The sequence below is a fragment of the Ranitomeya variabilis genome, chromosome 3 (assembly GCF_051348905.1).
Source record: "Ranitomeya variabilis isolate aRanVar5 chromosome 3, aRanVar5.hap1, whole genome shotgun sequence".
NCBI lineage: Eukaryota > Metazoa > Chordata > Amphibia > Anura > Dendrobatidae > Ranitomeya > Ranitomeya variabilis.
In genome coordinates, this window is record NC_135234.1 from 488,679,215 (window position 1) to 488,704,990 (window position 25,776).

A 25,776-nucleotide genomic window follows, 5' to 3' on the forward strand; every position below is an offset into this window, starting at 1 on the left:
ATTGTGATTCAAATTCATTTTTCTTGCTTGTACAGAATAAGAATGTTTAAACAATTTTTTTTAATTACACGTCCTGATAAAAGAAAAATTTCTGGTTACCAATGAGTCAGTTGACATATTGCTACTTATAAGCTATATTATCGACTGCAAGCCATTGGAAAGAAATGAAGCTAAACACATTGATACTTTAATGCATCAACACTGGACTTAAACGTATATTGTCGTAGAATAGATTTCATTTTCATTCATTTATGTATTTTCAGGATGAATCGTATAGTAGACCTCTTGTTATTCCTTCAACTGGAATCAAAATAAACACTACGGTCTATGTAGCAGTAAAGGCAACCAACTTAACAGAAAAGTAAGGAAAACACTTTGCATAAAATTGTGAATCCTGTTATGTTATTATTGATGAACACGTATTACTATAAGTTGGTACAAAAGAATATACTTTATTAAATTATTTTTCACTGTCAATAAAAAAACAAAACGAAAGTGCAAATGATTAAAAAAAGTGTTTTAATCATATTTGTCACACTTATATACTGTATATACATATTAGTTATTGATATTGCTATCACTTGGTTAAGTGGAGACACAGTAACAAGCACACAAATAAAATTCTGTCCACAATTGCAGCCTTCATTTATGTTGGCCTCAGACAACTTTATTCTCTTTCGAGGGAACATGTCAGCTGATTCAAGCTGCCCAAACCTCAGACTCTTCTTGCATGATTGCAGCCAGATATATTTCTCTGACGTGCTCCGACATTTTAGAGAAAATATGGTTGGAAGATCTAGCTGAAGATCATAGCTGTAGACAAGAATAGTCCAGCCTGACCTTGGCTGGTTTTTCTAAGCATTGTTTTTGGTGAGTGACAGGTCTTTCACTCTGGGAAAAACCTGTCAATCAACTCTACCAACCTGTAATAGTTATATGTTAGTGAGTGCTTCAACATTGTGTTCCAACACATTTGTGCCAAAACCATCACTGATCTAAAAATGTCTAAAAAAATAAAACAATTTGAATGTAGACTATTTCATCTTTCATTATAGACTTTAATTCACAATGCAGTATTGTAGTTGGTCTGCATTTTACATCAGTATTTGTGAGCCAAAATATAATTGAACCTCTCAAAGTGAAAACTATTATAGAGAGATCTGCATTGAGCAAAAAGATTCACAGAACCCTGGTCAGGTAGCTAAAATATGGCAGTGCAAATCTGCTTGGCCATCACTTACAAGATTGCATCTTTGGCTCCTTTTGTGATTACTTAGCCATTGCAACATCATGATGTGACAAAAGCCCTAGTCATTAGACCCCATGTGGTGCCATGACACACATTGAGCTCCAATGTCTTTAATAACTGGGGATTTGTAATCACAAAAGGCACCCTGTTGGCAGTTGAATAAAGGTTGAGGAACTTCACATTGCCATTGGTCTGGCTACCAAAAGTGTACTGCATACAAAGGTCCTGTAAATCCTCTGTCTCAGCTCTAAATTGCATCTTTTCTGTAATTTAAACACAGCTTTGGTCTTGACTTATAGATACTGATACAAAATACTGACCAGAATACTACTGCATGAGTCTAAAAACCGCAGCACAATCTTAATATCGCTAAAATAATGGCTCCCACATCATTTGTGTTTTCCTAATTAATCCCTAGTGAATTATTGTAATGTCTTACATTTTTTTCCAGATTTAGCACAAATCAATGAAAGAAAAAAATTGCACAACCTTTAAATAAAACTCCAGGCTCTTTGTGACAACAAAAGTAGCTTTTGCACTGCTTTAATACAGTGCCTTGCAAAAGTATTCGGCTCCCTGGAACTTTTCAACCTATTTCCACATATCATGCTTCAAAAATAAAGATACCAAATGTACATTTTTGGTGAAGAATCAACAACAAGTGGAACACAATTGTGAAGTTGAATGGAATTTATTGGTTATTTTAAATTTTTGTGGAAATTCAAAAACTGAAAAGTGGGGTGTGCAATATTATTGGACCCCTTTACTTTCAGTGCAGCAAACTCACTCCAGAAGTTCATTGTGGATCTCTGTTATTATCCGGTGACCTTGGAGCCGCATGAGACTTTCTCAGGAGTAGGTGGAACCTGTACTGACCACAAACCCTAAACTGTCACCGCAACTAGAAGTAGCCGTGGGGTGTACCTAACACATCCTAGACACCTCGACACAGCCGGAGGACTGAATACCCCTATAGGAAGGAAATGGGAATTCTATCTTGCCTCAGAGCAGAACCCCAAAGGATAGGCAGCCCCCCACAAATATTGACTGTGAGTATTAGAGGAAAGACACACGCAGGCAGAAATCAGGATTTAGCAAAAGAGGCCACGCTAGCTAAATAGGAAAGGATAGGACAGAATACTAAGCGGTCAGTATTAAAACCCTAAAAATATCCACAGCAGATAATACAAAAATTCCACCATCTAACTAAAGACATGGAATGTATATCTGCATCTCCTGAGAATCCAACTTGACTGAAATATCCAAACACAGTCTAAGCTGGACAAGAAAAAACATTGAATAATACTGAATTGTAAAGCACACAGCATGTGTGCTGTAGAAACAAAACCAGACACTTATCTTTACTGATTTGGCAGCAGGGCAGGAGGAACCAGACAGAGATGCAAAACCTCCAAGAACAATGGACAACTGGCAAGGGCTAATGAATCCTGCACACCTAAATATCCCAGACAGAGCTGCAATCAGCAGGGACACCTGCCCAGGATTGCAACCCAGGGACAACTGCATTACTACCAATAACCACCGGAGGGAACCCAAGAGCAGAATTCACAACAGATCTCTGAATGATCCAATGTTGTCCTAAATGCCTAATGATGTTAAATATAATCCACCTGTGTGTAATCAAGTCTCCGTATAAATGCACCTGCTCTGTGATAGTCTCAGGGTTCTGTTCGAAGCACAGAGAGCATCATGAAGACCAAGGAACACAACAGGTAGGTCCGTTTTTCTGTTGTGGAGAAGTTTAAAGCCGGATTTGGATACAAAATGATTTACAAAACTTTAAACATCCCAAGGAGCACTGTGCAAGCGATCATATTGAAATGGAAGGAATATCATACCACTGCAAATCTACCAAGACCCGGCGTCCCTCTAAACCTTTATCTCAAACAAGAAGTCTAATCAGAGATGCAGCCAAGAGGTCCATGATCACTCTGGATGAACTGCAGAGATCTACAGCTGAGGTGGGACAGTCTGTCCATAGGACAACAATCAGTCGTGCACTGCACAAATCTGGCCTTTATGGAAGAGTGGCAAGAAGAAAGCCATTTCTCAAAGATATCCATAAAAAGTTTCATTTAAAGTTTGCAACAAGCCACTTGGGAGACACACCAAGCATGTGGAGGAAGGTGCTCTGGTCAGATGAAACCAAAATCAAACTTTTTGGTAACAATGCCAAATGATATGTTTGGCGTAAAGGCAACACAGCTCATCACCCTGAACACACCATCCCGACTGTCAAACATTGGTGGTGGTAGCATCATGGTTTGGGCCTGCATTTCTTCAGCAGGGACAGGGAAGATGGTTAAAATTGATGGGAAGATGGATGGAGCCAAATACAGGACTATTCTTGAAGAAAACCTGTTGGAGTCTGCAAAAGACCTGAGACTGGGAAGGAGATTTGCCTTCCAACAAGACAATGATCCCAAACATAAAGCAAAATCTGCAATCTAATGGTTCACAAATAAACGTATCCAGGTGTTAGAATGGCCAAGTGAAAGTCCACACCTCAATCCAATCAAGAATCTATGGAAAGAGCTGAAAACTGCTGTTCACAAACGATCTCCATCAAACCTCACTGAGCTCTAGCTGTTTACCAAGGAAGAGTGGGCAAGACTTTCAGTCTCTCGATGTACAAAACTGATAGAGACATACCCCAAGCGACTTGCAGCTGTAATCGCAGCAAAAGGTGGCGCAACTAAGTATTAAGTTAAAGGGGCCAAATAATATTGGTTGCCCCACTTTTCAGTTTTTGAATTTCCGCAAAAATTTAAAATAACCAATAAATTTTGTTCAGCTTCACAAATGTGTTCCACTTGTTGTTAATTCTTCACCAAAAATTTACATTTGGTATCTTTATGTTTGAAGCACGATATGTGGGAAAATGTTGAAAAGTTCCAGGGAGCCGAATACTTTTGCAAAGCACTGTACTTGATTGAGACGGACAATGAGTACCACTTCACCCAAAGAGCCAATATTTGCTATTCCTTTGTTACTGAATTTCCTATATTACACTATGTATTATTTTTATTAATTTGTTATGTTGAGAATTTTAGTGACTTTTTTCCAGTCATGTATCCTGTGTGTACAATTATTAGGCAATTTTTATTTTTTTATGATTAATTTTATATATTATTATATTATATTATTGTACCACTACAGTGATGCTGGTCAATCTAAACGGTCAATACACATGAAACCTGAATATTTAAGAAAGTAAAAAGTAGATTTGGTCTTTTTTAGGAGATTATCTATCTGTACATTTTATTTGATAAATATTAGTGTGCAGACTTATGCAACTAAAAACTGTACATTTTCCAACCTCAATTACTTATTTTCATCTCTTAAAATGAGAATAGTAACCAAACAATTCTAAATGTGCAAAAATACATTTTAAAAAATATCAGTGACCAATACAGCCACCCTTCTTTTCAATAACTGTCATAAGCCTTTCATCCATGAAGTTAATCAGTTTCTTAATCTGTAGACATACAACTTTTTGGGCTGCGCCAACTGTAGCCTCCTAGGCAGTGTTCAGAGAGGTGCACTGTTTTTCCTCATCTTAAATCTCCCATTTAGGAAGGGCTCACAAGTTCTCACTAGGGCTTAGATCATGTGAGGAAGAGGGTCATGTCATTATTCTTTCATCTTTAAAGAGAAACTGCATAGTAAACTGCATATATGGGGTTAACCTGAAGATTAATAACGTTCTGAATTTTCCCACAAACCACACTTAGAGCCCCGCTGCCGGGAAGAAATTAATTTTATTCATCCTGACCACATTCAGGTTTTAGTCATGGGGGTGGCACCGGGGCGGGTTCACATAGCCTGTGCATATGTTTAACCCCTTACTGACATCGGACGGGATAGTACGTCCGATGTCAGCTCCCCTGCTTTGATGCAGGGCTCCGCGGTGAGCACGCATCAAAGCCGGGACATGTCGGCTGTTTTGAACAGCTGACATGTGCCCACAATAGCGGAGGGTGAAATCGCGATTCACCCGCCGCTATTAACTAGTTAAATGCCGCTGTCAAACGCAGACAGCGGCATTTAACAACCGCATCCGGCCGGGCGGCCGGAAATGACGGCATCGCCGACCCCCGTCACATGATCGGAGGTCGGCGATGCTTGTACATTGTAACCATAGAGGTCCTTGAGACCTCTATGGTTACTGATCGCCGGTAGCTGTGAGCACCACCCTGTGGTCGGCGCTCACAGCACACCTGATTTTCTGCTGCATAGCAGCGAACAGCAGATCGCTGCTATGTAGCAGAGGCGATCGTGCTGTGCCTGCTTCTAGCCTCCCATGGAGGCTATTGAAGCATGGCAAAAGTTAAAAAAAAAAGTTAAAAAAAATGTGAAAAAAATCAAAAAATATAAAAGTTTAAATCACCCCCCTTTCGCCCCAATCAAAATAAATCAATAAAAAAAAATCAAATCTACACATATTTGGTATCGCCACGTTCAGAATCGCCCGTTCTATCAATAAAAAAAGCATTGACCTGATCGCTAAACGGCGTAACGAGAAAAAAAATCGAAACGCCAGAATTACATTTTTTTGGTCGCCGCAACATTGCATTAAAATGCAATAACGGGCGATCAAGCAAATGTATCTGCACCGAATTGGAATCTTTAAAAACGCCAGCTCGGCATGCAAAAAATAAGCCCTCAACCGACCCCAGATCATGAAAAATAGAGACGCTACGAGTATCGGAAAATGGCGCAATTTTTTTTATTATTTTTTATTTTTTTTAGGAAAGTTTGGAATTTTTTTTCACCACTTAGGTAAAAAATAAACTAGTCATGTTAGGTGTCTATGAACTCGTAATGACCTGGAGAATCATAATCGCAGGTCAGTTTTAGCATTTAGTGAACCTAGCAAAAAAACCAAGCAAAAAACCAGTGTGGGATTGCACTTTTTTTGCAATTTCACCGCACTTGGAATTTTTTTCCCATTTTCTAGTACAAGACATGGTAAAACCAATGATGTCGTTCAAAAGTACAACTCGTCCTGCAAAAAATAAGCCCTCACATGGCCAAATTTACAGAAAAATAAAAAAGTTATGGCTCTAGGAAGGAGGGGAGTGAAAAACGAACACGGAAAAACGAAAAATCCCACGGTCATGAAGGGGTTAAAATAGTTCATTTTACATTAGAAGAAAATAGGATTAGATGAAAAAGTAATATTACACAAATTGCAGAAATTATTTACATACCGTATATTCTCTTTTTAACAGGTTCAATGTTCTTCTGGACCAATGTTATGCATCTGTTTCACCCTATCCAACTAATTCAACTAAATATGACCTGTTTGTTGGGTAAGAACATTTAGTATTTTCCTTCTTTTTTAACAATTTCCCAATGTTGTAAAGGTAACTTAAGGTCAAAATCCCTGTAAAGAGTTTCTCCAACTGTCTAATGAACATTTCCATATGTTCCCGGCTTTATAAACAAGTCTTCTTATGTTGTCTGGAATGTTTTATCCTTCCACTCTGCATTCTTATTGTCAGGACTAGGGTTGAGCGAAACGGGTCGGCCATTTTCAGAAGTCGCCGACCTGTGTGGGGTCGGCCATGAGGTCGGCGATCTTCTGAATCTGGTATCGGAATTCCGATACCGAGTTCCGATATGTTTGCGATATCGGAAATCGGTATCAGAATCCACATTTAAGTGTAAAATAAAGAGTTAAAATAAAAAATATTGATATACTCACCTCTCCGACGCAGCCTGGACATCGCCCGCTGGTAACCGGCATCTTCCGTTCCTAAGAATGGCGCTTGAAAGACCTTTCGATGATGTCACGGCTTGTGATTGGTCACGGCGGCCCACGTGATCGCTCAGCGACCAATCACAAGTTTCCTCTCCTTCAGACCCTGGGAACCATAGTATCCCATTGCACTGCATTGGGTTTCGTGTTTCGGCCGACCCCGACCCTGACTTTTTTATAGGATCGGTCGATTTCACTCGACCCAACTTTTGAGAAAATCGGGTTTCGTGAAACCCGACCCGATCCTATAAAAATAAAAGTCGCTCAACCCTAGTCAGGACAATTGATATCACTTTTAATACTTAATGCACATATTTAAAAATATGTAACTTTTGCCTCCTCTAAACATTTACAATCTCAGTCACCATTTTCCTTTTTGAATTTCGTAATTATAGTAGCCTAGTTCCTGTCAGCTCCAAGCATAGGTTCACATTTTCATTACCAGAAGAATAGTGCATGCATAAACCCATCTTCTTGTCTTTTGCCAGTGTAATATTTTAAAATATAATATTGGAATATTATCCAAAAAATAGTTTGAACCCAAAATACCCAATGCTCTGCTGTAGTTTCCAGGACAGCAGAGCTGACACTGCCTTGAATATACTTTTTCTATGAATTAAAGGGAATCTGTCAGCAGGTTTTTACTTTTTAATCTGAGAGCAGCATGATGTAAGAGCAGATACCCTGATTTTAGTTAATGTGTCACTAATTAGGCTATGTGCTGTAGTTTCAATACAATCAGTGTTTTAGCAGCAGGAGATTATGACTAGATGACTAGGTTTCACATGCAGGCCATTCAGGCTAATTTGGCTAATCTGGCTAAGCCTGCCCCCACCACTTATTGGCAGTGTGCTGACAGAACACTTCCAAACAATGGCGTGGGTCAATTTTGTGAGCAAAATCCACTTTCTTTTATGCCTTTTAAACTCCAAATATTAAAGTATGTTTCAAAATCTTGAGGAAGTCAATACTGCAAAACTTGTATGGTGTACTAGATAGGATGTCTGCTTTATTAGCACATGTAGGCGCTTAAATAGGGTCACAAACAAAAGAAAAGTTCCCTCCGAACGATAAGCCAGTAGGAACTTTAGGGGTTAGCATAGAAAGTTGAAACTTCCTCACCCATCAGTGTTATTTGATCACCATCACGCAGGATAACAATGACACAAAATGGATTCTGCTCTCTCACTATTTATACACAGCTCAAATTTGAATTATTTTATTTGCAACCTATTAACTTCATATATTTTAACAATTAATGAAGGTTAAGCTTTATGGCATGCTAGTGAGGGGCCATACCTATAGGGGCTATGCCTTTCTAGGCAATCTAATATATAATTGCCTAGAATACTACTTCCTGCAATTTGTGCCAACTTCCGTGGCTTCGTCCGGAGCTAATGTCCGGAGATAATGTCCGGAGATAATGTCCGGAGCTAATGTCCGGAGCTAATGTCCGGAGATATGTGACGTCACCAGTGTCCTACACCCAGGCAGAGCACAGTGGCCCCAGGCAGAGCACAGGGGCCCCAGGCAGAACATGGGGCCCCAGGCAGAGCACAGGGGCCCCAGGCAGAGCACAGGGGCCCCAGGCAGCATATGGGGCCCCAGGCAGAGCACAGGGGCCCCAGGCAGCATATGGGGCCCCAGGCAGAGCACAGTGGCCCCAGGCAGAGCACACACCAAATCGGAGGCCGAGGGGCCCCGCCAACCAAATCGGAGGCCGAGGGGCCCCGCCAACCAAATCGGAGGCCGAGGAGCCCCACCCACCAAATTGAAGGCCGAGCGGCCCCGCCCACCAAAGCGGAGGCCGAGGGGCCCGGCCCCGCCCACCAAAGCGGAGGCCGAGGGGCCCCGACCACCACATCGGAGGCCGAGGGTCCCCACCCACCAAATCGGAGGCCGAGGGTCCCCGCCCACCAAATCGGAGGCCGAGGGTCCCCGCCCACCAAATCGGAGGCCGAGGGTCCCCGCCCACCAAATTGGAGGCCGAGGGTCCCCGCCCACCAAATCGGAGGCCGAGGGGCCCCGCCTACCAAATCGGAGGCCGAGGGTCCCCGCCCACCAAATCGGAGGCCGAGGGTCCCCGCCCACCAAATCAGAGGCCGAGGGGCCCCGCCCACCAAATCGGAGGCCGGGGGTCCCCGCCCTCCAAATCGGAGGCCGAGGGGCCCCGCCCACCAAATCGGAGGCCGAGGGGCCCCGCCCACCAAATCGGAGGCCGAGGGGCCCCGCCCACCAAATCGGAGGCCGAGGGTCCACACCATCCAAATCGGAGGCCGAGGGGCCCCGCCCACCAAATTGGAGGCCGACGGGCCCCACCCACCAAAGCGGAGGCCGAGGGTCCCCGCCCACCAAATTGGAGGCCGAGGGTCCCCGCCCACCAAATTGGAGGACGAGGGGCCCCACCAACCAAAACGGAGGCCGAGGAGCCCCGCCCACCAAATCGAAGGTCGAGGGGCCCCGCCCACGAAAGCGGAGGCCGAGGGTCCCCGCACACCAAATCGGAGGCAGAGGGACCCCGCCCACCAAATCGGAGGCCGAGGGTCCCCGCCCACCAAATCGGAGGCCGAGGGTCCCCGCCCACCAAATCGGAGGCCGAGGGTCCCCACCCACCAAATTGGAGGCCGAGGGTCCCCGCCCACCAAATCGGAGGCCGAGGGTCCCCGCCCACCAAATCGGAGGCCGAGGGTCCCCACCCACCAAATTGGAGGCCGAGGGTCCCCGCCCACCAAATCGGAGGCCGAGGGTCCCCGCCCACCAAATCGGAGGCCGAGGGGCCCCACCAACCAAATCGGAGGCCGAGGGGCCCCGCCCACCAAATCGGAGGCCGAGGGTCCCCGCCCACCAAATCGGAGGCCGAGGGGCCCCGCCAATCAAATCGGAGGCTGAGGGGCCCCGCCCACCAAATCGGAGGCCGAGGGTCCCCGCCCACCAAATCGGAGGCCGAGTGGCCCCGCCAACCAAATCGGAGGCCGAGGAGCCCCGCCCACCAAATCGAAGGCCGAGCGGCCCCGCCCACCAAAGCGGAGGCCGAGGGGCCCGGCCCCGCCCACCAAAGCGGAGGCCGAGGGGCCCCGCCCACCACATCGGAGGCCGAGGGGCCCCGCCCACCAAATCGGAGGCCGAGGGTCCCCGCCCACCAAATCGGAGTCCGAGGGTCCCCGCCCACCAAATCAAAGGCCGAGCGGCCCCGCCCACCAAAGCGGAGGCCGAGGGGCCCGGCCCCGCCCACCAAAGCGGAGGCCGAAGGGCCCCGCCCACCACATCGGAGGCCGAGGGGCCCCGCCCATCAAATCGGAGGCCGAGGGTCCCGCCCACCAAATCGGAGGCCGAGGGTCCCCACCCACCAAATCGGAGGCCGAGGGGCCCCGCCAACCAAATCGGAGGCCGAGGGGCCCCGCCCACCAAATCGGAGGCCGAGGGTCCCCGCCCACCAAATCGGAGGCCGAGGGGCCCCGCCCACCAAATCGGAGGCCGAGGGCCCCGCCCACCAAATCGGAGGCCGACGGGCCCCACCCACCAAAGCGGAGGCCGAGGGTCCCCGCCCACCAAATCGGAGGCCGAGGGTCCACACCATCCAAATCGGAGGCCGAGGGGCCCCGCCCACCAAATCGGAGGCCGACGGGCCCCACCCACCAAAGCGGAGGCCGAGGGTCCCCGCCCACCAAATCGGAGGCCGAGGGTCCCCGCCCACCAAATTGGAGGACGAGGGGCCCCACCAACCAAAACGGAGGCCGAGGAGCCCCGCCCACCAAATCGAAGGTCGAGGGGCCTCGCCCACGAAAGCGGAGGCCGAGGGGCCCCGCCCACCAAATCGAAGGTCGAGGGGCCCCGCCCACCAAATCGGAGGCCGAGGGGCCCCGCCCACCAAATCGGAGGCCGAGGGTCCCCGCCCACCAAATCGGAGGATAAGGGGCCCCGCCCACCAAATCGGAGGCCGAGGGGCCCCACCAACCAAATCGGAGGCCGAGAGCCCCGCCCACCAAATCGAAGGCCAAGCGGCCCTGCCCACCAAAGCGGAGGCAGAGGGACCCCGCCCACCAAATCGGAGGCCGTGGGGCCCCGCCCACCAAATCGGAGGCAGAGGGACCCCGCCCACCAAATCAGAGGCCGAGGGGCCCCACCCACCAAAGCGGAGGCCGAGGGTCCCCGCCCACCAAATCGGAGGTCGAGGGTCCCCACCCACCAAATCGGAGGCCGAGGGTCCCCGCCCACCAAATCGGAGGCCGGTCCCCACCCACCAAATCGGAGGCCGAGGGTCCCCACCCACCAAATCGGAGGACGAGGGGCCCCACCAACCAAATCGGAGGCCGAGGAGCCCCGCCCACCAAAAGTAAGTGCGGCCTCAAAAGTAAGTGCGCCCCCGGGTGCAAAAGTAAGTGCGCCCCCGGGTGCAAAAGTAAGTGCGCCCCCGGGTGCAAAAGTAAGTGCGCCCCGGGTGCAAAAGTAAGTGCGCCCCCGGGTGCAAAAGTAAGTGCGCCCCCGGGTGCAAAAGTAAGTGCGCCTCCGGGTGCAAAAGTAAGTGCGCCCCCGGGTGCAAAAGTAAGTGCGCCCCCGGGTGCAAAAGTAAGTGCGCCTCCGGGTGCAAAAGTAAGTGCGCCCCCGGGTGCAAAAGTAAGCGCGCCCCCGGCCCCGGGTGCAAAAGTAAGCGCGCCCCCCAGTCCCGTGTGTGAAAAGTGCTGCTGTAAAGCTGGTAGCGCTGTTCAAGCACCATGTATTTCCTTCAGGAAATGCCCATCTAATATATAATTGCCTAGAATACTACTTCCTGCAATTTGTGCCAACTTCCGTGGCTTTGTCCGGAGCTAATGTCCGGAGATAATGTCCGGAGCTAATGTCCGGAGATAATGTCCGGAGCTAATGTCCGGAGCTAATGTCCGGAGATAAGTGACGTCACCAGTGTCCTACACCCTGGCAGAGCACAGGGGCCCCAGGCAGCATATGGGGCCCCAGGCAGAGCACAGTGGTCCCAGGCAGAGCACAGGGGCCCCAGGCAGCCTATGGGGCCCCAGGCAGAGCACAGTGGCCCCAGGGAGAGCACAGGGGCCCCAGGCAGCATATGGGGCCCCAGGCAGAGCACAGGGGCCCCAGGCAGCATATGGGGCCCCAGGCAGAGCACAGGGGCCCCAGGCAGAACATGGGGCCCCAGGCAGAGCACAGGGGCCCCAGGCAGAGCACAGGGGCCCCAGGCAGCATATGGGGCCCCAGGCAGAGCACAGGGGCCCCAGGCAGAGCACAGGGGCCCCAGGCAGCATATGGGGCCCCAGGCAGAGCACAGGGGCCCCAGGCAGCATATGGGGCCCCAGGCAGAGCACAGGGGCCCCAGGCAGAGCACAGGGGCCCCAGGCAGCATATGGGGCCCCAGGCAGAGCACAGTGGCTCCAGGCAGAGCACAGGGGCCCCAGGCAGAACATGGGGCCCCAGGCAGAGCACAGGGGCCCCAGGCAGAGCACAGGGGCCCCAGGCAGCATATGGGGCCCCAGGCAGAGCACAGGGGCCCCAGGCAGCATATGGGGCCCCAGGCAGAGCACAGTGGCCCCAGGCAGCATATGGGGCCCCAGGCAGAGCACAGTGGCCCCAGGCAGAGCACAGGGGCCCCAGGCAGCATATGGGGCCCCAGGCAGAGCACAGTGGTCCCAGGCAGAGCACAGGGGCCCCAGGCAGCTTATGGGGCCCCAGGCAGAGCACAGTGGCCCCAGGCAGAACATGGGGCCCCAGGCAGAGCACAAGGGCCCCAGGCAGAGCACAGGGGCCCCAGGCAGAGCACAGGGGCCCGAGGCAGCATATGGGTCCCCAGGCAGAGCACAGGGGCCCCAGGCAGCATATGGGGCCCCAGGCAGAGCACAGTGGCCCCAGGCAGAGCACAGGGGCCCCAGGCAGCATATGGGGCCCCAGGCAGAGCACAGTGGTCCCAGGCAGAGCACAGGGGCCCCAGGCAGCCTATGGGGCCCCAGGCAGAGCACAGTGGCCCCAGGCAGAACATGGGGCCCCAGGCAGAGCACAGGGGCCCCAGGCAGCATATGGGGCCCCAGGCAGAGCACAGTGGTCCCAGGTAGAGCACAGGGGCCCCAGGCAGCCTATGGGGCCCCAGGCAGAGCACAGGGGCCCAAGGCAGCATATGGGGCCCCAGGCAGAGCACAGGGGCCCCAGGCAGCATATGGGGCCCCAGGCAGAGCACAGTGGCCCCAGGCAGAGCACAGGGGCCCCAGGCAGAACATGGGGCCCCAGGCAGAGCACAGGGGCCCCAGGCAGCATATGGGGCCCCAGGCAGAGCACAGGGGCCCCAGGCAGCATATGGGGCCCCAGGCAGAGCACAGTGGCCCCAGGCAGAGCACAGGGGCCCCAGGCAGAACATGGGGCCCCAGGCAGAGCACAGGGGCCCCAGGCAGAGCACAGGGGCCCCAGGCAGCATATGGGGCCCCAGGCAGAGCACAGGGGCCCCAGGCAGCATATGGGGCCCCAGGCAGAGCACAGTGGCCCCAGGCAGCATATGGGGCCCCAGGCAGAGCACAGTGGCCCCAGGCAGAGCACAGGGGCCCCAGGCAGCATATGGGGCCCCAGGCAGAGCACAGTGGTCCCAGGCAGAGCACAGGGGCCCCAGGCAGCTTATGGGGCCCCAGGCAGAGCACAGTGGCCCCAAGCAGAACATGGGGCCCCAGGCAGAGCACAGGGGCCCCAGGCAGAGCACAGGGGCCCCAGGCAGCATATGGGTCCCCAGGCAGAGCACAGGGGCCCCAGGCAGCATATGGGGCCCCAGGCAGAGCACAGTGGCCCCAGGCAGCATATGGGGCCCCAGGCAGAGCACAGTGGTCCCAGGCAGAGCACAGGGGCCCCAGGCAGCCTATGGGGCCCCAGGCAGAGCACAGTGGCCCCAGGCAGAACATGGGGCCCCAGGCAGAGCACAGGGGCCCCAGGCAGAGCACAGGGGCCCCAGGCAGCATATGGGGCCCCAGGCAGAGCACAGGGGCCCCAGGCAGCATATGGGGCCCCAGGCAGAGCACAGTGGTCCCAGGCAGAGCACAGGGGCCCCAGGCAGCCTATGGGGCCCCAGGCAGAGCACAGTGGCCCCAGGCAGAACATGGGGCCCCAGGCAGAGCACAGGGGCCCCAGGCAGAGCACAGGGGCCCCAGGCAGCATATGGGGCCCCAGGCAGAGCACAGTGGTCCCAGGTAGAGCACAGGGGCCCCAGGCAGCCTATGGGGCCCCAGGCAGAGCACAGGGGCCCAAGGCAGCATATGGGGCCCCAGGCAGAGCACAGGGGCCCCAGGCAGCATATGGGGCCCCAGGCAGAGCACAGTGGCCCCAGGCAGAGCACAGGGGCCCCAGGCAGAACATGGGGCCCCAGGCAGAGCACAGGGGCCCCAGGCAGAGCACAGGGGCCCCAGGCAGCATATGGGGCCCCAGGCAGAGCACAGGGGCCCCAGGCAGCATATGGGGCCCCAGGCAGAGCACAGCGATATTTTGGACCACTGTGCGGTGTTTCAGACCCCCTGTGTGATGTCTGGGGCCCTGTTCTTAAGTATATTAAAGATTAAAGTAACGTATATTAAAGTATATTATAGATCAAATTTGACACGTTTATGAGCACCATTGAGTGATATACTCAAGAATGACATAATTTTTCAACATTTTATGGTTTCAAACTGTAAACACTCAGAGGTTTTTTTACTTCAACCAGAAAACCTTAACGGTTCATAAAAAACTTGACTGTTCAGGATATGATAAAAGTCATAGTATTCTGAATCTTTAACTTATAAAGATACCTTTACATGGGGTGATTATTGGTTCCAGAGAGGCTTTCGGCCGATAATCGTACACATGGCTGGTGACAGGACAATACAATATAAACGTTCAAAGGTAAACACTGATAACATTAAAATCTAATATATAATTGCCTAGAATACTACTTCCGGCAATTTGTGCCAACTTCCGTGGCTTTGTCCGGAGATAATGTCCGGAGATAAGTGACGTCACCAGCGTCCTACACCCGCTCAGGGTGGACAAAGATATATGCCTTCGTGGTGCGCGGCACTTTTCTGATTGGTTGCCGCCTGCCGCGAGCGACCAATCAGAAATGTGCCGTACTGTCAAGAATTGTCAAGAGCTGGTGAGTGCAGCCATTTTTTGTTCTTTCTTACTATTATTTATTAATTGTATTATTCTTACATTTGAATAAATAAAGTATATATGGATTCTAGACTCCCGATTCTTTAGAATCGGGCTGCCATCTAGTAGAATATAATATTATAACCCTCCCAGGTCAGTCAATCTCCTTAGGTGATTCATAGCCTGATTGTAGCGATTGAGCACTATCTGCACCTACATCATGCTGCTCTCAGATTACATAGCAAAAAGCTACTTACAGATTCACTTTAATGCTCCAATAGGTTACTTTACACAGGTTCTCAGAACTAAAAAATGATATAGTTTCCTGTACCATGCAGACTTTGCTAACCAGGGGAGAAAATGTAGGTTTGTACTTGTGACTGTAGCAAATTTGAATTGTTAAATTGTTGAAGAGAAAACCTTACAAAAATGTACATACATCTGTTATTTTAAATATAACTAGAGACTGTAAATGCTGTAAGTAAGCCCAACTTTTTGCTAATGTTTTCTTCTTTCATCTATATACGTAAAAACCTATTTTGGTATTAGTTATTTCATTGTAAAATTGATTGTTGTGTTTTTGTTTTTAACTTGTCTGTAAAAGTAACACTACTTGTTTGTTTGTTTTTTTAGATGTAACAAGGACCAATTTACTTTTATAACAGTTAATGGAGATAGTCAAGTTGCACAATTTTATTTCACAGCTTTCCGTTTTCTAGAACAATATGGGCAGCCAGTGTCCACATTCTACTTGCACTGTATAACACGTCTCTGCGAAACATCTGCTTGTAGTACATTTAAAACGGTGAGTATGACATTGTTTAACTTTTTATTATTGTGTTCATTTAAAATGTATAAAACCACCAAAAATGATTAAATCTTAGTGCATAGTTGACTCTATTATTTGTAATAATACATTGTGCCTCCAAACTGCAAACTATACATTTCTAATCAACCACACTCAACTCTTGATAGCCTCCTTCTTAGTGGGGCTCAGTTTTTGACCCGTTTATGACCTATGACATATAAGTACGTTATATGTCTCCTCCCGCTCTTTTCAGGCACATGCCAGCCGATTTGATGAGCTGTCATGTGCCCCTAACTGCCGCGGTTGGATTCGTGATCCACCCGCAGCTGTTAACATGTTAAATGCCGCTGTCAATCTCTGAGAGTGTTATTTAATATGAATGCACTGGAAGTGCATCACAAACCATGACTCTCGGCACCCCTGTAGCATGATCGCAGTGTACCGATCGGTGTTACATGGAAACTGGGGGTCTGCAGGAGAACATGGCCGGCGTTCATAGCAGATGATCATTTCTGCTACGGATAGCAGGGCACATGACCTGCTATGTGTAGCACGAACGATCAGAAGACCACAGCTTCAAGTCTCCTAAGGAGCCTATTGAAGAAACTAAAGAGTGTATACAAAAATTGTGCTTTAAAAAAAAATAAAAAAAATAAAAATTAAAAGTTCAAATCATCCCCCTTTTGTCCTGTTAAAAATAAAACAATCAAATAAACAAAATTACACATTTGGTATTGATGTGTTCAGAAACATCTGATCTATCAAAATATAAAAAAAATTAATGTGATTGGTAAACGGGAAATAAATCAAAACCCCAAAATTACTTTTTTGGTAGACGGAACATTACAATACAATGCAATAACAGAAGATCAAAACATCGTATCTACTCCAAAATGGTATAAATGAAAACATCAGCTCGGCACACAAAAAATAAGCCCTTACCGAACCCCAGATCCCAAAAAATGGAGAAGCTCCGGGTCTCGGAAAATGGCGCCATTTTTTTTTTACAAACTTTTCAATTTTTTTACTACTTAAATAAAAATGAACCTATACATGTTTGGCATCTGCAAACTTGTAATGACCTGGAGATCCATATTGGCAGGTCAGTATTAGAATTTAGTGAACATGGTAAAAACAAAACCAGAAAAAAATTGTGAAACTGCACTTTTTTTGCAATTTCACCACCCTTAGATTTTTTTTCCCATTTTCCAGTATACTACATAGAAAAACAAGGGTGTCCTTCAAAAGTCCAACTTGTCCCACAAAAAACAAGCACTCATAAGATCACATTGACTGAAAAGTAAAAAAGTTATTGCTCTAGGAAGAAGGGGAGAAAAAGAACGAAAATGCAAAAACGGAAAAACCCAAGGTGGTGAAGGGGTTCACTTCTTTCTTAGGCTGGCTTATAGACAAAACAGTAATTGCACCAGAGGCTGTGAATATTCCTTCAACATATAGGTGGCAGCTGTTTTACTTGGAGGATGTACATTAAGTCACAATGAGAATATCCAAATTTCATTTAGATATTGCACCCCTCCCAAAGTCATGTCTTCCTCTGATTAGTGCTCCGAAGGTTTCTGGAACATCCTATCTTCGCATTTGATTGTGGTGTTGATCATGCATGAATGTTACCACTTCATTGCTTATGCAACTGATGGAACTAGCCGAATATGTAGCTCAGCAACAAATATAACAGAATTCATTACACATTTTCTTCTTTTATATAATACCTTATAGCCATGCTTAAGAAGAAAAAGGAATGCTAGAGCTGTGTCTAGCAATTCAGGAACTGTTTCTGATCCAGCAACCATTACTTCTCCAGGAATTATCACCACTACTGAAAATGGTAAGTAACTAAAATAATAATGGAGTCCTTCTATTGATAGCAATTCCAAAAAGGCATATTATATAATGATTAAAGCTATGGCAGTGAGAACAACAACTTCATTATAGTTTTATCTGCACTTTCCACCCTTAAAGGGAATCTGTCAGTAGGATGAACTCTCTTATGTTGATTATATGGGCATGCAAATCATAAGAAGCTGAATAAAATGATACTTTGATATCTGCGATCTGATGTCTTATTCCAGATAAATCACTGTTTTTCTTATATGTAAATAAGCTGCTCCAGGCTATGGGTCAGACACTGATCTGAATGAGAATCTGCATCCAGACCTTATTTTATCTTGAAGGGGACATTACCAGTGTGATGTGTATTGGCTGCTCTTTGCTCCCCTGATCTCACTGCAGAGCTGTATGTGATTATAATTGACACCAAGCATGTATCTAAGTTTTCTGGTACCTGGGACAGGAATTCAGCTTGGTACATCCCCATCCCTAGATGTCATGTGACCACTTATATGCCGATGAGCTGCTCTTCCTAATTCTTTAAATGATCAGTGAAATACTACAGCCTCTGCTTCACTGAGAGAAGCAGGACGAGAAGCTAGTTGACACTACTCTAGGTTTGAAATTCGCATATGAATAGTCATGTGATGAATGCTGCAGAGCTGAGTCTTGACAGTGAGTATATTACTCGCTGTTAGGATTGGGGACTGCAGATTTCTGAATGCTCACAACATGCACACCACACAGTCAGGATACTCTGGTGCGATTTGCATACTTCCTGCCACATTCCAAATAAACGTGTCAGGCCTCCCTCGCTCAGTTCACTTGTGTTGAGTGAGGCCAGGCATACCTAGTTGGCAAGTGATTGCATGTATGCAAACTGCATACTTGCAGTGCATGAATTCTTGTTCTCACTGCCAGCAACAGAAAATCCTTACAGCATGAAATGCGTTTGCTATGAGGATTCAAAGGTCTGCAGTCACATAGAGTGACTGCTGACTTTTATCACAAACTTGGACAATCCCTGTTGCCCTCCTAACATAGGCTCCTAACATTAATAAAAATGTTATTTTTGTATCACATGAACCTACAACTTCCCATATGTCCTTAATAATGGTAAGGTGGCAAAGGTTGTTGTTGCTACCAGTCACCAGACTGCGAAATATGCAGGAACCACAGTGCTGATGAGATGCAAGCAGTATCACAAATAAATAGTTACATCCAGGTACTTTATAGACTATATCATCTCTAATGGGAATCGTTCTCTTTCTTTTTTTCTTCATCTTGTTCAGATGTCATGATGACTTTTCACATTCACAGCTCATCTCTGCAAACTCCCATCTTCTCTGCAGCACATCCTTTTTCTGCAGCACATCCTGACAGTGCCCTTAAAAAAAGCAGCATGATAATAATGCTCCTGAATAACAATGTCTGCCCTCTGCTGTGTCTCTCACAGTGTGCCTCACTGTGTTCCTTGCACAAAATATGATGTCATACTATCTCTCTTATGGTTCATGCCCTCCACACTGCCCCCTACTTTCCATACTGGGCCCCCTCTTCACACTGTCCTCTCACACTGTGTCCCCTCCTATAATGCCCAGTCCCTATACTGTGCTTCCTCATCATACTCCTCCTCCTCAGCATACTGTCCCCTCCTTGCCATGTCCTAACATAGCCCACCATGCTGGCCCATCTCTATATTGCCCACACATTACCCGGCTTATATTCTGTGCCTCCTTACACTTTCCCTCTCATAATTTACACTCATACTATTCCCATCAAAACTGTCTTTGCATATTTCCCCCCCTCCCTCTTCATATTGTCTCCTCACACATTTCCCCCTCACTATCCATACTGTCTCCACATATATTCCCACTTCCCATACTGTTTAAATACCCAATCCCACCCTGCTCCTCATACTGATTCCTCACATATTCTACATTTCCCATACTGTCTCCTCACAGATCTCCCTTGCTCCCCATACCGATACATTGTTTCCTCACAGGTCCCCCTTGCTTTTTATACTGACATACTGTCCCCTCACAAGTCCCCCTTGCTCCCCATACTGGCATTCTGTCTTCTCACAGGTCCCCTTCGCTCCCCACAATGTGTCCCACACCAATCCCCACTGCAAACCAATCTCCCCACTTCTCATACTGTGTTCACACCACTTCCACCTCAAATTGCATGCAACCTCTGATCCTCACAAGATCACCTTCTCTACTCATCTTTTATCTACTCTTCCCACAATCACATGCAATATTTTTCCTGTGCATCCACCATATTCTGGAACTCTCTACCCTAACATATCAGAATCTCACCTACCTTGGAAACCTCCAAAAGGAACCAGAAGACCTACCTCTTTTGACAATCCTACAACCTATAGCAACCCTACTAATCCACTATACCACTGCATGACCACCTCTACCCTCCCCTACTGTATCCTCACACATCCATTGTAGACTGTGAACTCTCATGGGCAGGGTCATCTATCCTTCTGTATCAGTCAGTGACTTGTATTGTTCAAAATTATTGTGCTTGTTTTTTATTATGTTTACCACATTCACATGTTAAGTGCCATGGAATAAACGGTGCTAAAATGATAGATGATAATATTGTGTATGCAACAATATCCCCATTCACACTTCTTACTATGTTCACACCACTTCCCTCTCCCTCCTTAAACTATGTCCACACAAACCCTTCCACTCCTCATACTGTGTCCACACAAACCCTTCCACTCCTCATACTGTGTTCACACTAATCTCCCTACTCCTCAGACTTAGTCTATACTAATCCACCACTCCTCATAGTATGTTTGTAACAAATTCCCACTCCTCTTACTGTGTCCACACTAATGACCCCCCATCTGATACTGTGTCTACACCAAATCCCCAACATCACCCTTCTCTATGCATTTGCACCAATCCACATCCTGCTCCTCTTACTATGTCAGAACAAATCTCCACTTACTCCTCATACTGTTTATGCATCGATCCCACTCCTCAAACTGTGTTGGCACTAATCCCTTGCTCCATGTCTTCAATGTGTCTGCACCAATCCACCCTCCTATCTTTGTAGTGTGTCCTAACTAGTGTTGAGCATTCCGATACCGCAAGTATCGGGTATCGGCCGATATTTGCTGTATCGGAATTCCGATACCGAGATCCGATACTTTTGTGGTATCGGGTATCGGTATCGAAACAACATTAATGTGTAAAATAAAGAATTAAAATAAAAAATATTGCTATACTCACCTCTCCGACGCAGCCTGCACCTTACCGAGGGAACCGGTAAAATGCGCGCGTCTCCTGCCTCCCGTGACGTCACGGCTTGTGATTGGTCGCATCGCCCATGTGACCGCGACGCAACCAATCACAACGCCGGAACGTAATTTTAAAATCCTGAAGGACCTCAAATTACGTCACGGCTTGCTGTGATTGGTTGCGTCCCGGCCACATGGGCGGCGCGCGACCAATCACAAGCCGGGACTTCGCGTAAGGAAGTTAAAGCGCGAATTTTAAGCAAACAACGCTGCCGGTTCCCTCGGTAAGGTGCAGGCTGCGTCGGAGAGGTGAGTATAGCAATATTTTTTATTTTAATTCTTTATTTTACACATTAATATGGTTCCCAGGGCCTGAAGGAGAGTTTCCTCTCCTTCAGACCCTGGGAACCATCAGGAATACCGTCCGATACATGAGTCCCATTGACTTGTATTGGTATCGGGTATCGGTATCGGATTAGATCCGATACTTTGCCGGTATCGGCCGATACTTTCCGATACCGATACTTTCAAGTATCGGACGGTATCGCTCAACACTAGTCCTAACAAATCCCACTTAACTACTCATACTGTGTCGACACCAACGCCACACTTCCACTACTTACAGTGTGTCAATCCACCACCCCTCACCACTTCATTTGCTGTGTCTACAGCAATCCCCACACTCCCATTCCATATACTGTGTCCTTACCAATACTGTTTCCGCCTTGCTCCTCATGGCTCCTTAAATTTCCACTACCCTATTACAATAAATCTACAGTCTCTTCAGCTCCAATGGAGAGAGGCATTAGCAGAGTCATCAGATGCTGCAAATGCTGCAGATGTCACCCTGATGCAGAAGTGCTGATATTCAGGACTTCATGTGTACTGGCTTCTCTGAGCCAGTTGTCAGCTTGACAGACAGCAAAGAGAGCTGCCGACTACAACTCTTGGGGTCGGAAAAATGCACCCGCCAGGGAGACATGTCAGATCGCTGTATCAGGTGACCCCAACAGTGCCCCAAAGAGAGCTTCAGCAAGGGCAAATGCCCCATCTGCCCCCCTAGATATGCCCCTGACACATCTGCAGGTATCCTCACAGTTCTTCAGCTTTCATCTCCCAGACAGACATGGTTGCAATAATTATGCAATACAGCAGAGTTGTCAGAGCAAAGTTCTGTGTACACACAAAAATGTATACACAATATACTGAAAAACTATTTTTTAAAGTAATTTTTGTGCAAAACATAAAAATAAACATAATAAAGTAGATAACAACATTTTGGTCCACATAATAAGGTTAACATGTCAACTACACCTAATGGGGAAAAGTGTTTAATCCCCATTCTTCAAGGTGTGTGGAGAGGGCTCAGGAGCTGAATCTGCTCCACGAAGGGCAGATGCTGACTGTGCTATATAACCACCGTATTTCTTTCATAGAGAGATTAAACCAGCTCACCTGACCAGCCCGTGGAGTTCCGAAGCAAATGGAAAAAGTGTCAACACACATGAAAATATCCAAAAAAAAGGAATCCAGCTTTACAAAATTCAAAAATTGCATTGAGTAAAATTTAAAAGCTTTATTGCAGTTTCATGTTGTAATTTAAGAGCATCGCTTTTCAAACACTCTCTGGCACTCTTTCCCAAAGCTAATAACAATGATTAACAGCAGAGTTCTAAACAGTGATACAGCCAATGAGAATTCATTGCAAAAATCACATGATCAAGAATGAATAATGAATACAAAATTAAAACCAAAACCAAGACAAATAAACAAATATCACGATAAAACATGTAAACAAACATGTGCTTAACCAAAGATTACTAATTTCTCTGGGAGCATTTAAACCGGCAGGGAATAAGGTGGACAAGATTGTATAGCCAAAATGTTTCTCTTATCAGGAGGCATCTCTTGGTGTCTCCCTCTCAGGGGGTATTCCGCACTCTTTCAATACACAAGACTTTTAAAGAAGTTGTGAGGTGTTCATGAACGGAAAAAAAGTGCTTAGATGCATGAGGAACTGACCAATTAGAACTAGAAGAGGAAACAAAATCAGTTAAATGTTCTGAGATTCAAACTCTTAGTTTCTTAGTAGTGAAACCTATGTAAATAAGGTTATAATCCACAGATTTTATCATGTAGATGACATTTTGAGAATTACAATGATTGTATTCCTTGATTATAAAATATTGTGAACCATCATGATTGATAAAGTTGCATGTGATCAGAGAATGCGAGCACATTCAACATCTATTGCTGTGGCATCTGAAAAAACCCAGATAACCTAACTATGTCCTGTGTTGACTGGTAGAAATGAAAAATATTTAGATTTGAGAGTCCTCAGTGGTTCAGACCTTGTGGGGGCATCACAACACCAGACCCCAATAAAACATTCACACTCCTTATCTATGAACTGTTCCAATATTTATGGACACAACTATATGTCCCCTCTCCCATATTGATAGCTCTGCTTCACGTCACTTGTCTTATCCATTGCATTATCTTTCTGCTGTGTTGTGCATAAATATGTGATTCTTCAGATTTTGTATTATTCTATGCCTGATGAAGAGGCCTGAGTAGTGTCGAAAGCTTGCAATTTGTTACTATCTTTTCAGTTAGCCATTAAAAGGTATCAACCACTTAGGACTCTCAATTCTAAATATTTTTCTATCGACTGGCTAACACGGTACCAAGATATACACTGATTAAAAAATAAAGGGAATACTAAAATCCCACATCCTAAATATCATTAAATGAAATATTCCAGTTGTAAATATTTACTCATTACATAGTGGAATGTGTTAAGAATAAATCCTAAAAATGATCAACATAAATCACAACTAATATCCCACGGAGGTCTGGAGTTGAAATGATGCTCAAAATTAAAGTGGGAAATGAAGTTACAGGCTTATGCAACGTCAGTGGAAATGCCTCAAGACAAGGAAATGATGCTCAGTAGTGTGTGTGGCCTCCACATGCCTGTATGATTTCCCTACAATGCCTGGGCATGCTCTTGATGAGGCGTTGGATGGTCTCCTGAGGGATCTCCTCCCAGACCTGGACTAAAGCATCTGCCAATTCCTGGAGAGTCTGTGGTGCAATGTAACATTGATGGATGGTGCGAGACATGATGTCCCAGATGTGTTCAATGCTTTCATCTTGCAGGAACTGCTGACACACTCCAGCCACATGTGGTCTGGCATTGTCCTGCATCAAAAGGAACCCAGGGCCAAACACACCAGCATATTGTCTCACAAGGGGTCTGAGGATCTCATCTCGGTACCTAATGGCAGTCAGGCTACCTCTGATGAGCACATGGAGGGCTGTGCGGCCCTCCAAAGAAATGCCACCCCACACCATTACTGACCCACTGCCAAACCAGTCATGCTGAAGAATGTTGCAGGCAGCAGATCGCTCTCCATGGCATCTCCAGACTGTCATGTCTGTCACATGTTCTCAGTGTGAACCTGCTTTCATCTGTGAAGAGCACAGTGTACCAGTGGTGAATTTGCCAATCCTGGAGTTCTGTGGCAAATGCCAAGCATCCTGCACAGTGTTGGGCTGTGAGCACAACCCCCCATCTGTGGACATCAGGCACTCAGACCATACTCATGGAGTTGGTTTCTAACCGTTTGTGCAGACACATGCACATTTGTGGCCTGCTGGAGGTCATTTTACAGGGCTCTGGCAGTGCTCCTCCTGTTCCTTCTTACACAAAGGCTGAGGTAGCAGTCCTGCTGCTGGGTTGTTGCCCTTTTAAGGCCCCTCCACATCTCCTGGTGTACTGACCTGTCTCCTGGTAGCGCCTCCAGCCTCTGGACACTACTCTGACAGACACAGCAAACCTTCTTGCCACAGTTCACATTGATGTGCCATCCTGGATGAGCTGCACTACCTGAGCTACTTGTGTGGGTTGAAGAGTCTGTCTCTTGCTACCATGAGTGTGAAAGCACAACCAACATTCAAAAGTGACCAAAACATCAGCCAGAAAGCATTGGTACTGAGATGTGGTCCGTGGTCCCCACCTGCAGAACCACTCATTTATTGAGCGTGTCTTGATAATTGCCAATAATTTCCATCTGTTGTCTATTCCATTTGCACAACAGCATGTAAGATTGATTGATTGTCAAACAGTGTTGCTTCCTAAGTGGACAGTTTGATTTCACAGAAGTCTGATTTACTTGGAGTTATATTCTGTTGTTTAAATGTTCCCTTTATTTTTTTGAGCAGTGTATATCTTTCCTGTGATAGAATTGAAGAAACTATGGGATAAAATGTTACCAAGGTTAAATGCTTTTTTGACAACAACCAGATTCTAATATATTTTGACAAGACAGCATCCTCATAAAGGATAGGAATATGTTTAAGAAAATAAAATGTTGGAATTTTATGAAGCTGCATGTATCTAGCCAATCACTGCTGTTAGCCCTTTAAATGCTGCTGTTAATCAGGAACATCATAATTTAAGTGCCATCATTCTGCCTGAGGGCTTACTTGGATGCCAATGAACTGCCATTGTAACCAGGAGCCTGATGAAGACTCTTGTCACTGCCATGTAGGATATTCCTTTGATGTCCAGTCACAGTCTGGACCTCATAAGAGCCAGTGATTATTGCTATAACTGGTAGAACAAGCATTAAAAAGATTGCAAGTTCAAGTCCATATTGATTCTTAAAAATAAAGTGAAAAGAAAAAAAAAATAATTACAGATATTAAAA

The 25,776-nt window shown here is 47.0% G+C and overlaps 1 protein-coding gene across 2 annotated transcripts in view; it reads left to right on the plus strand.

Annotated features, from left to right (window-relative positions):
• The window catches only part of LOC143816432 (zona pellucida-like domain-containing protein 1), a 100,171-nt gene that overhangs the window by 67,030 nt on the left and 7,365 nt on the right, over positions 1-25,776 (plus strand). For both annotated transcript variants that reach the window (XM_077296796.1, XM_077296797.1), the window contains exons 6-9: positions 264-361; positions 6,505-6,585; positions 15,774-15,945; positions 17,686-17,794. In XM_077296796.1, coding sequence (XP_077152911.1) covers positions 264-361; positions 6,505-6,585; positions 15,774-15,945; positions 17,686-17,794 — 460 coding nt within the window. The remainder of the gene's footprint in view (positions 1-263; positions 362-6,504; positions 6,586-15,773; positions 15,946-17,685; positions 17,795-25,776) is intronic.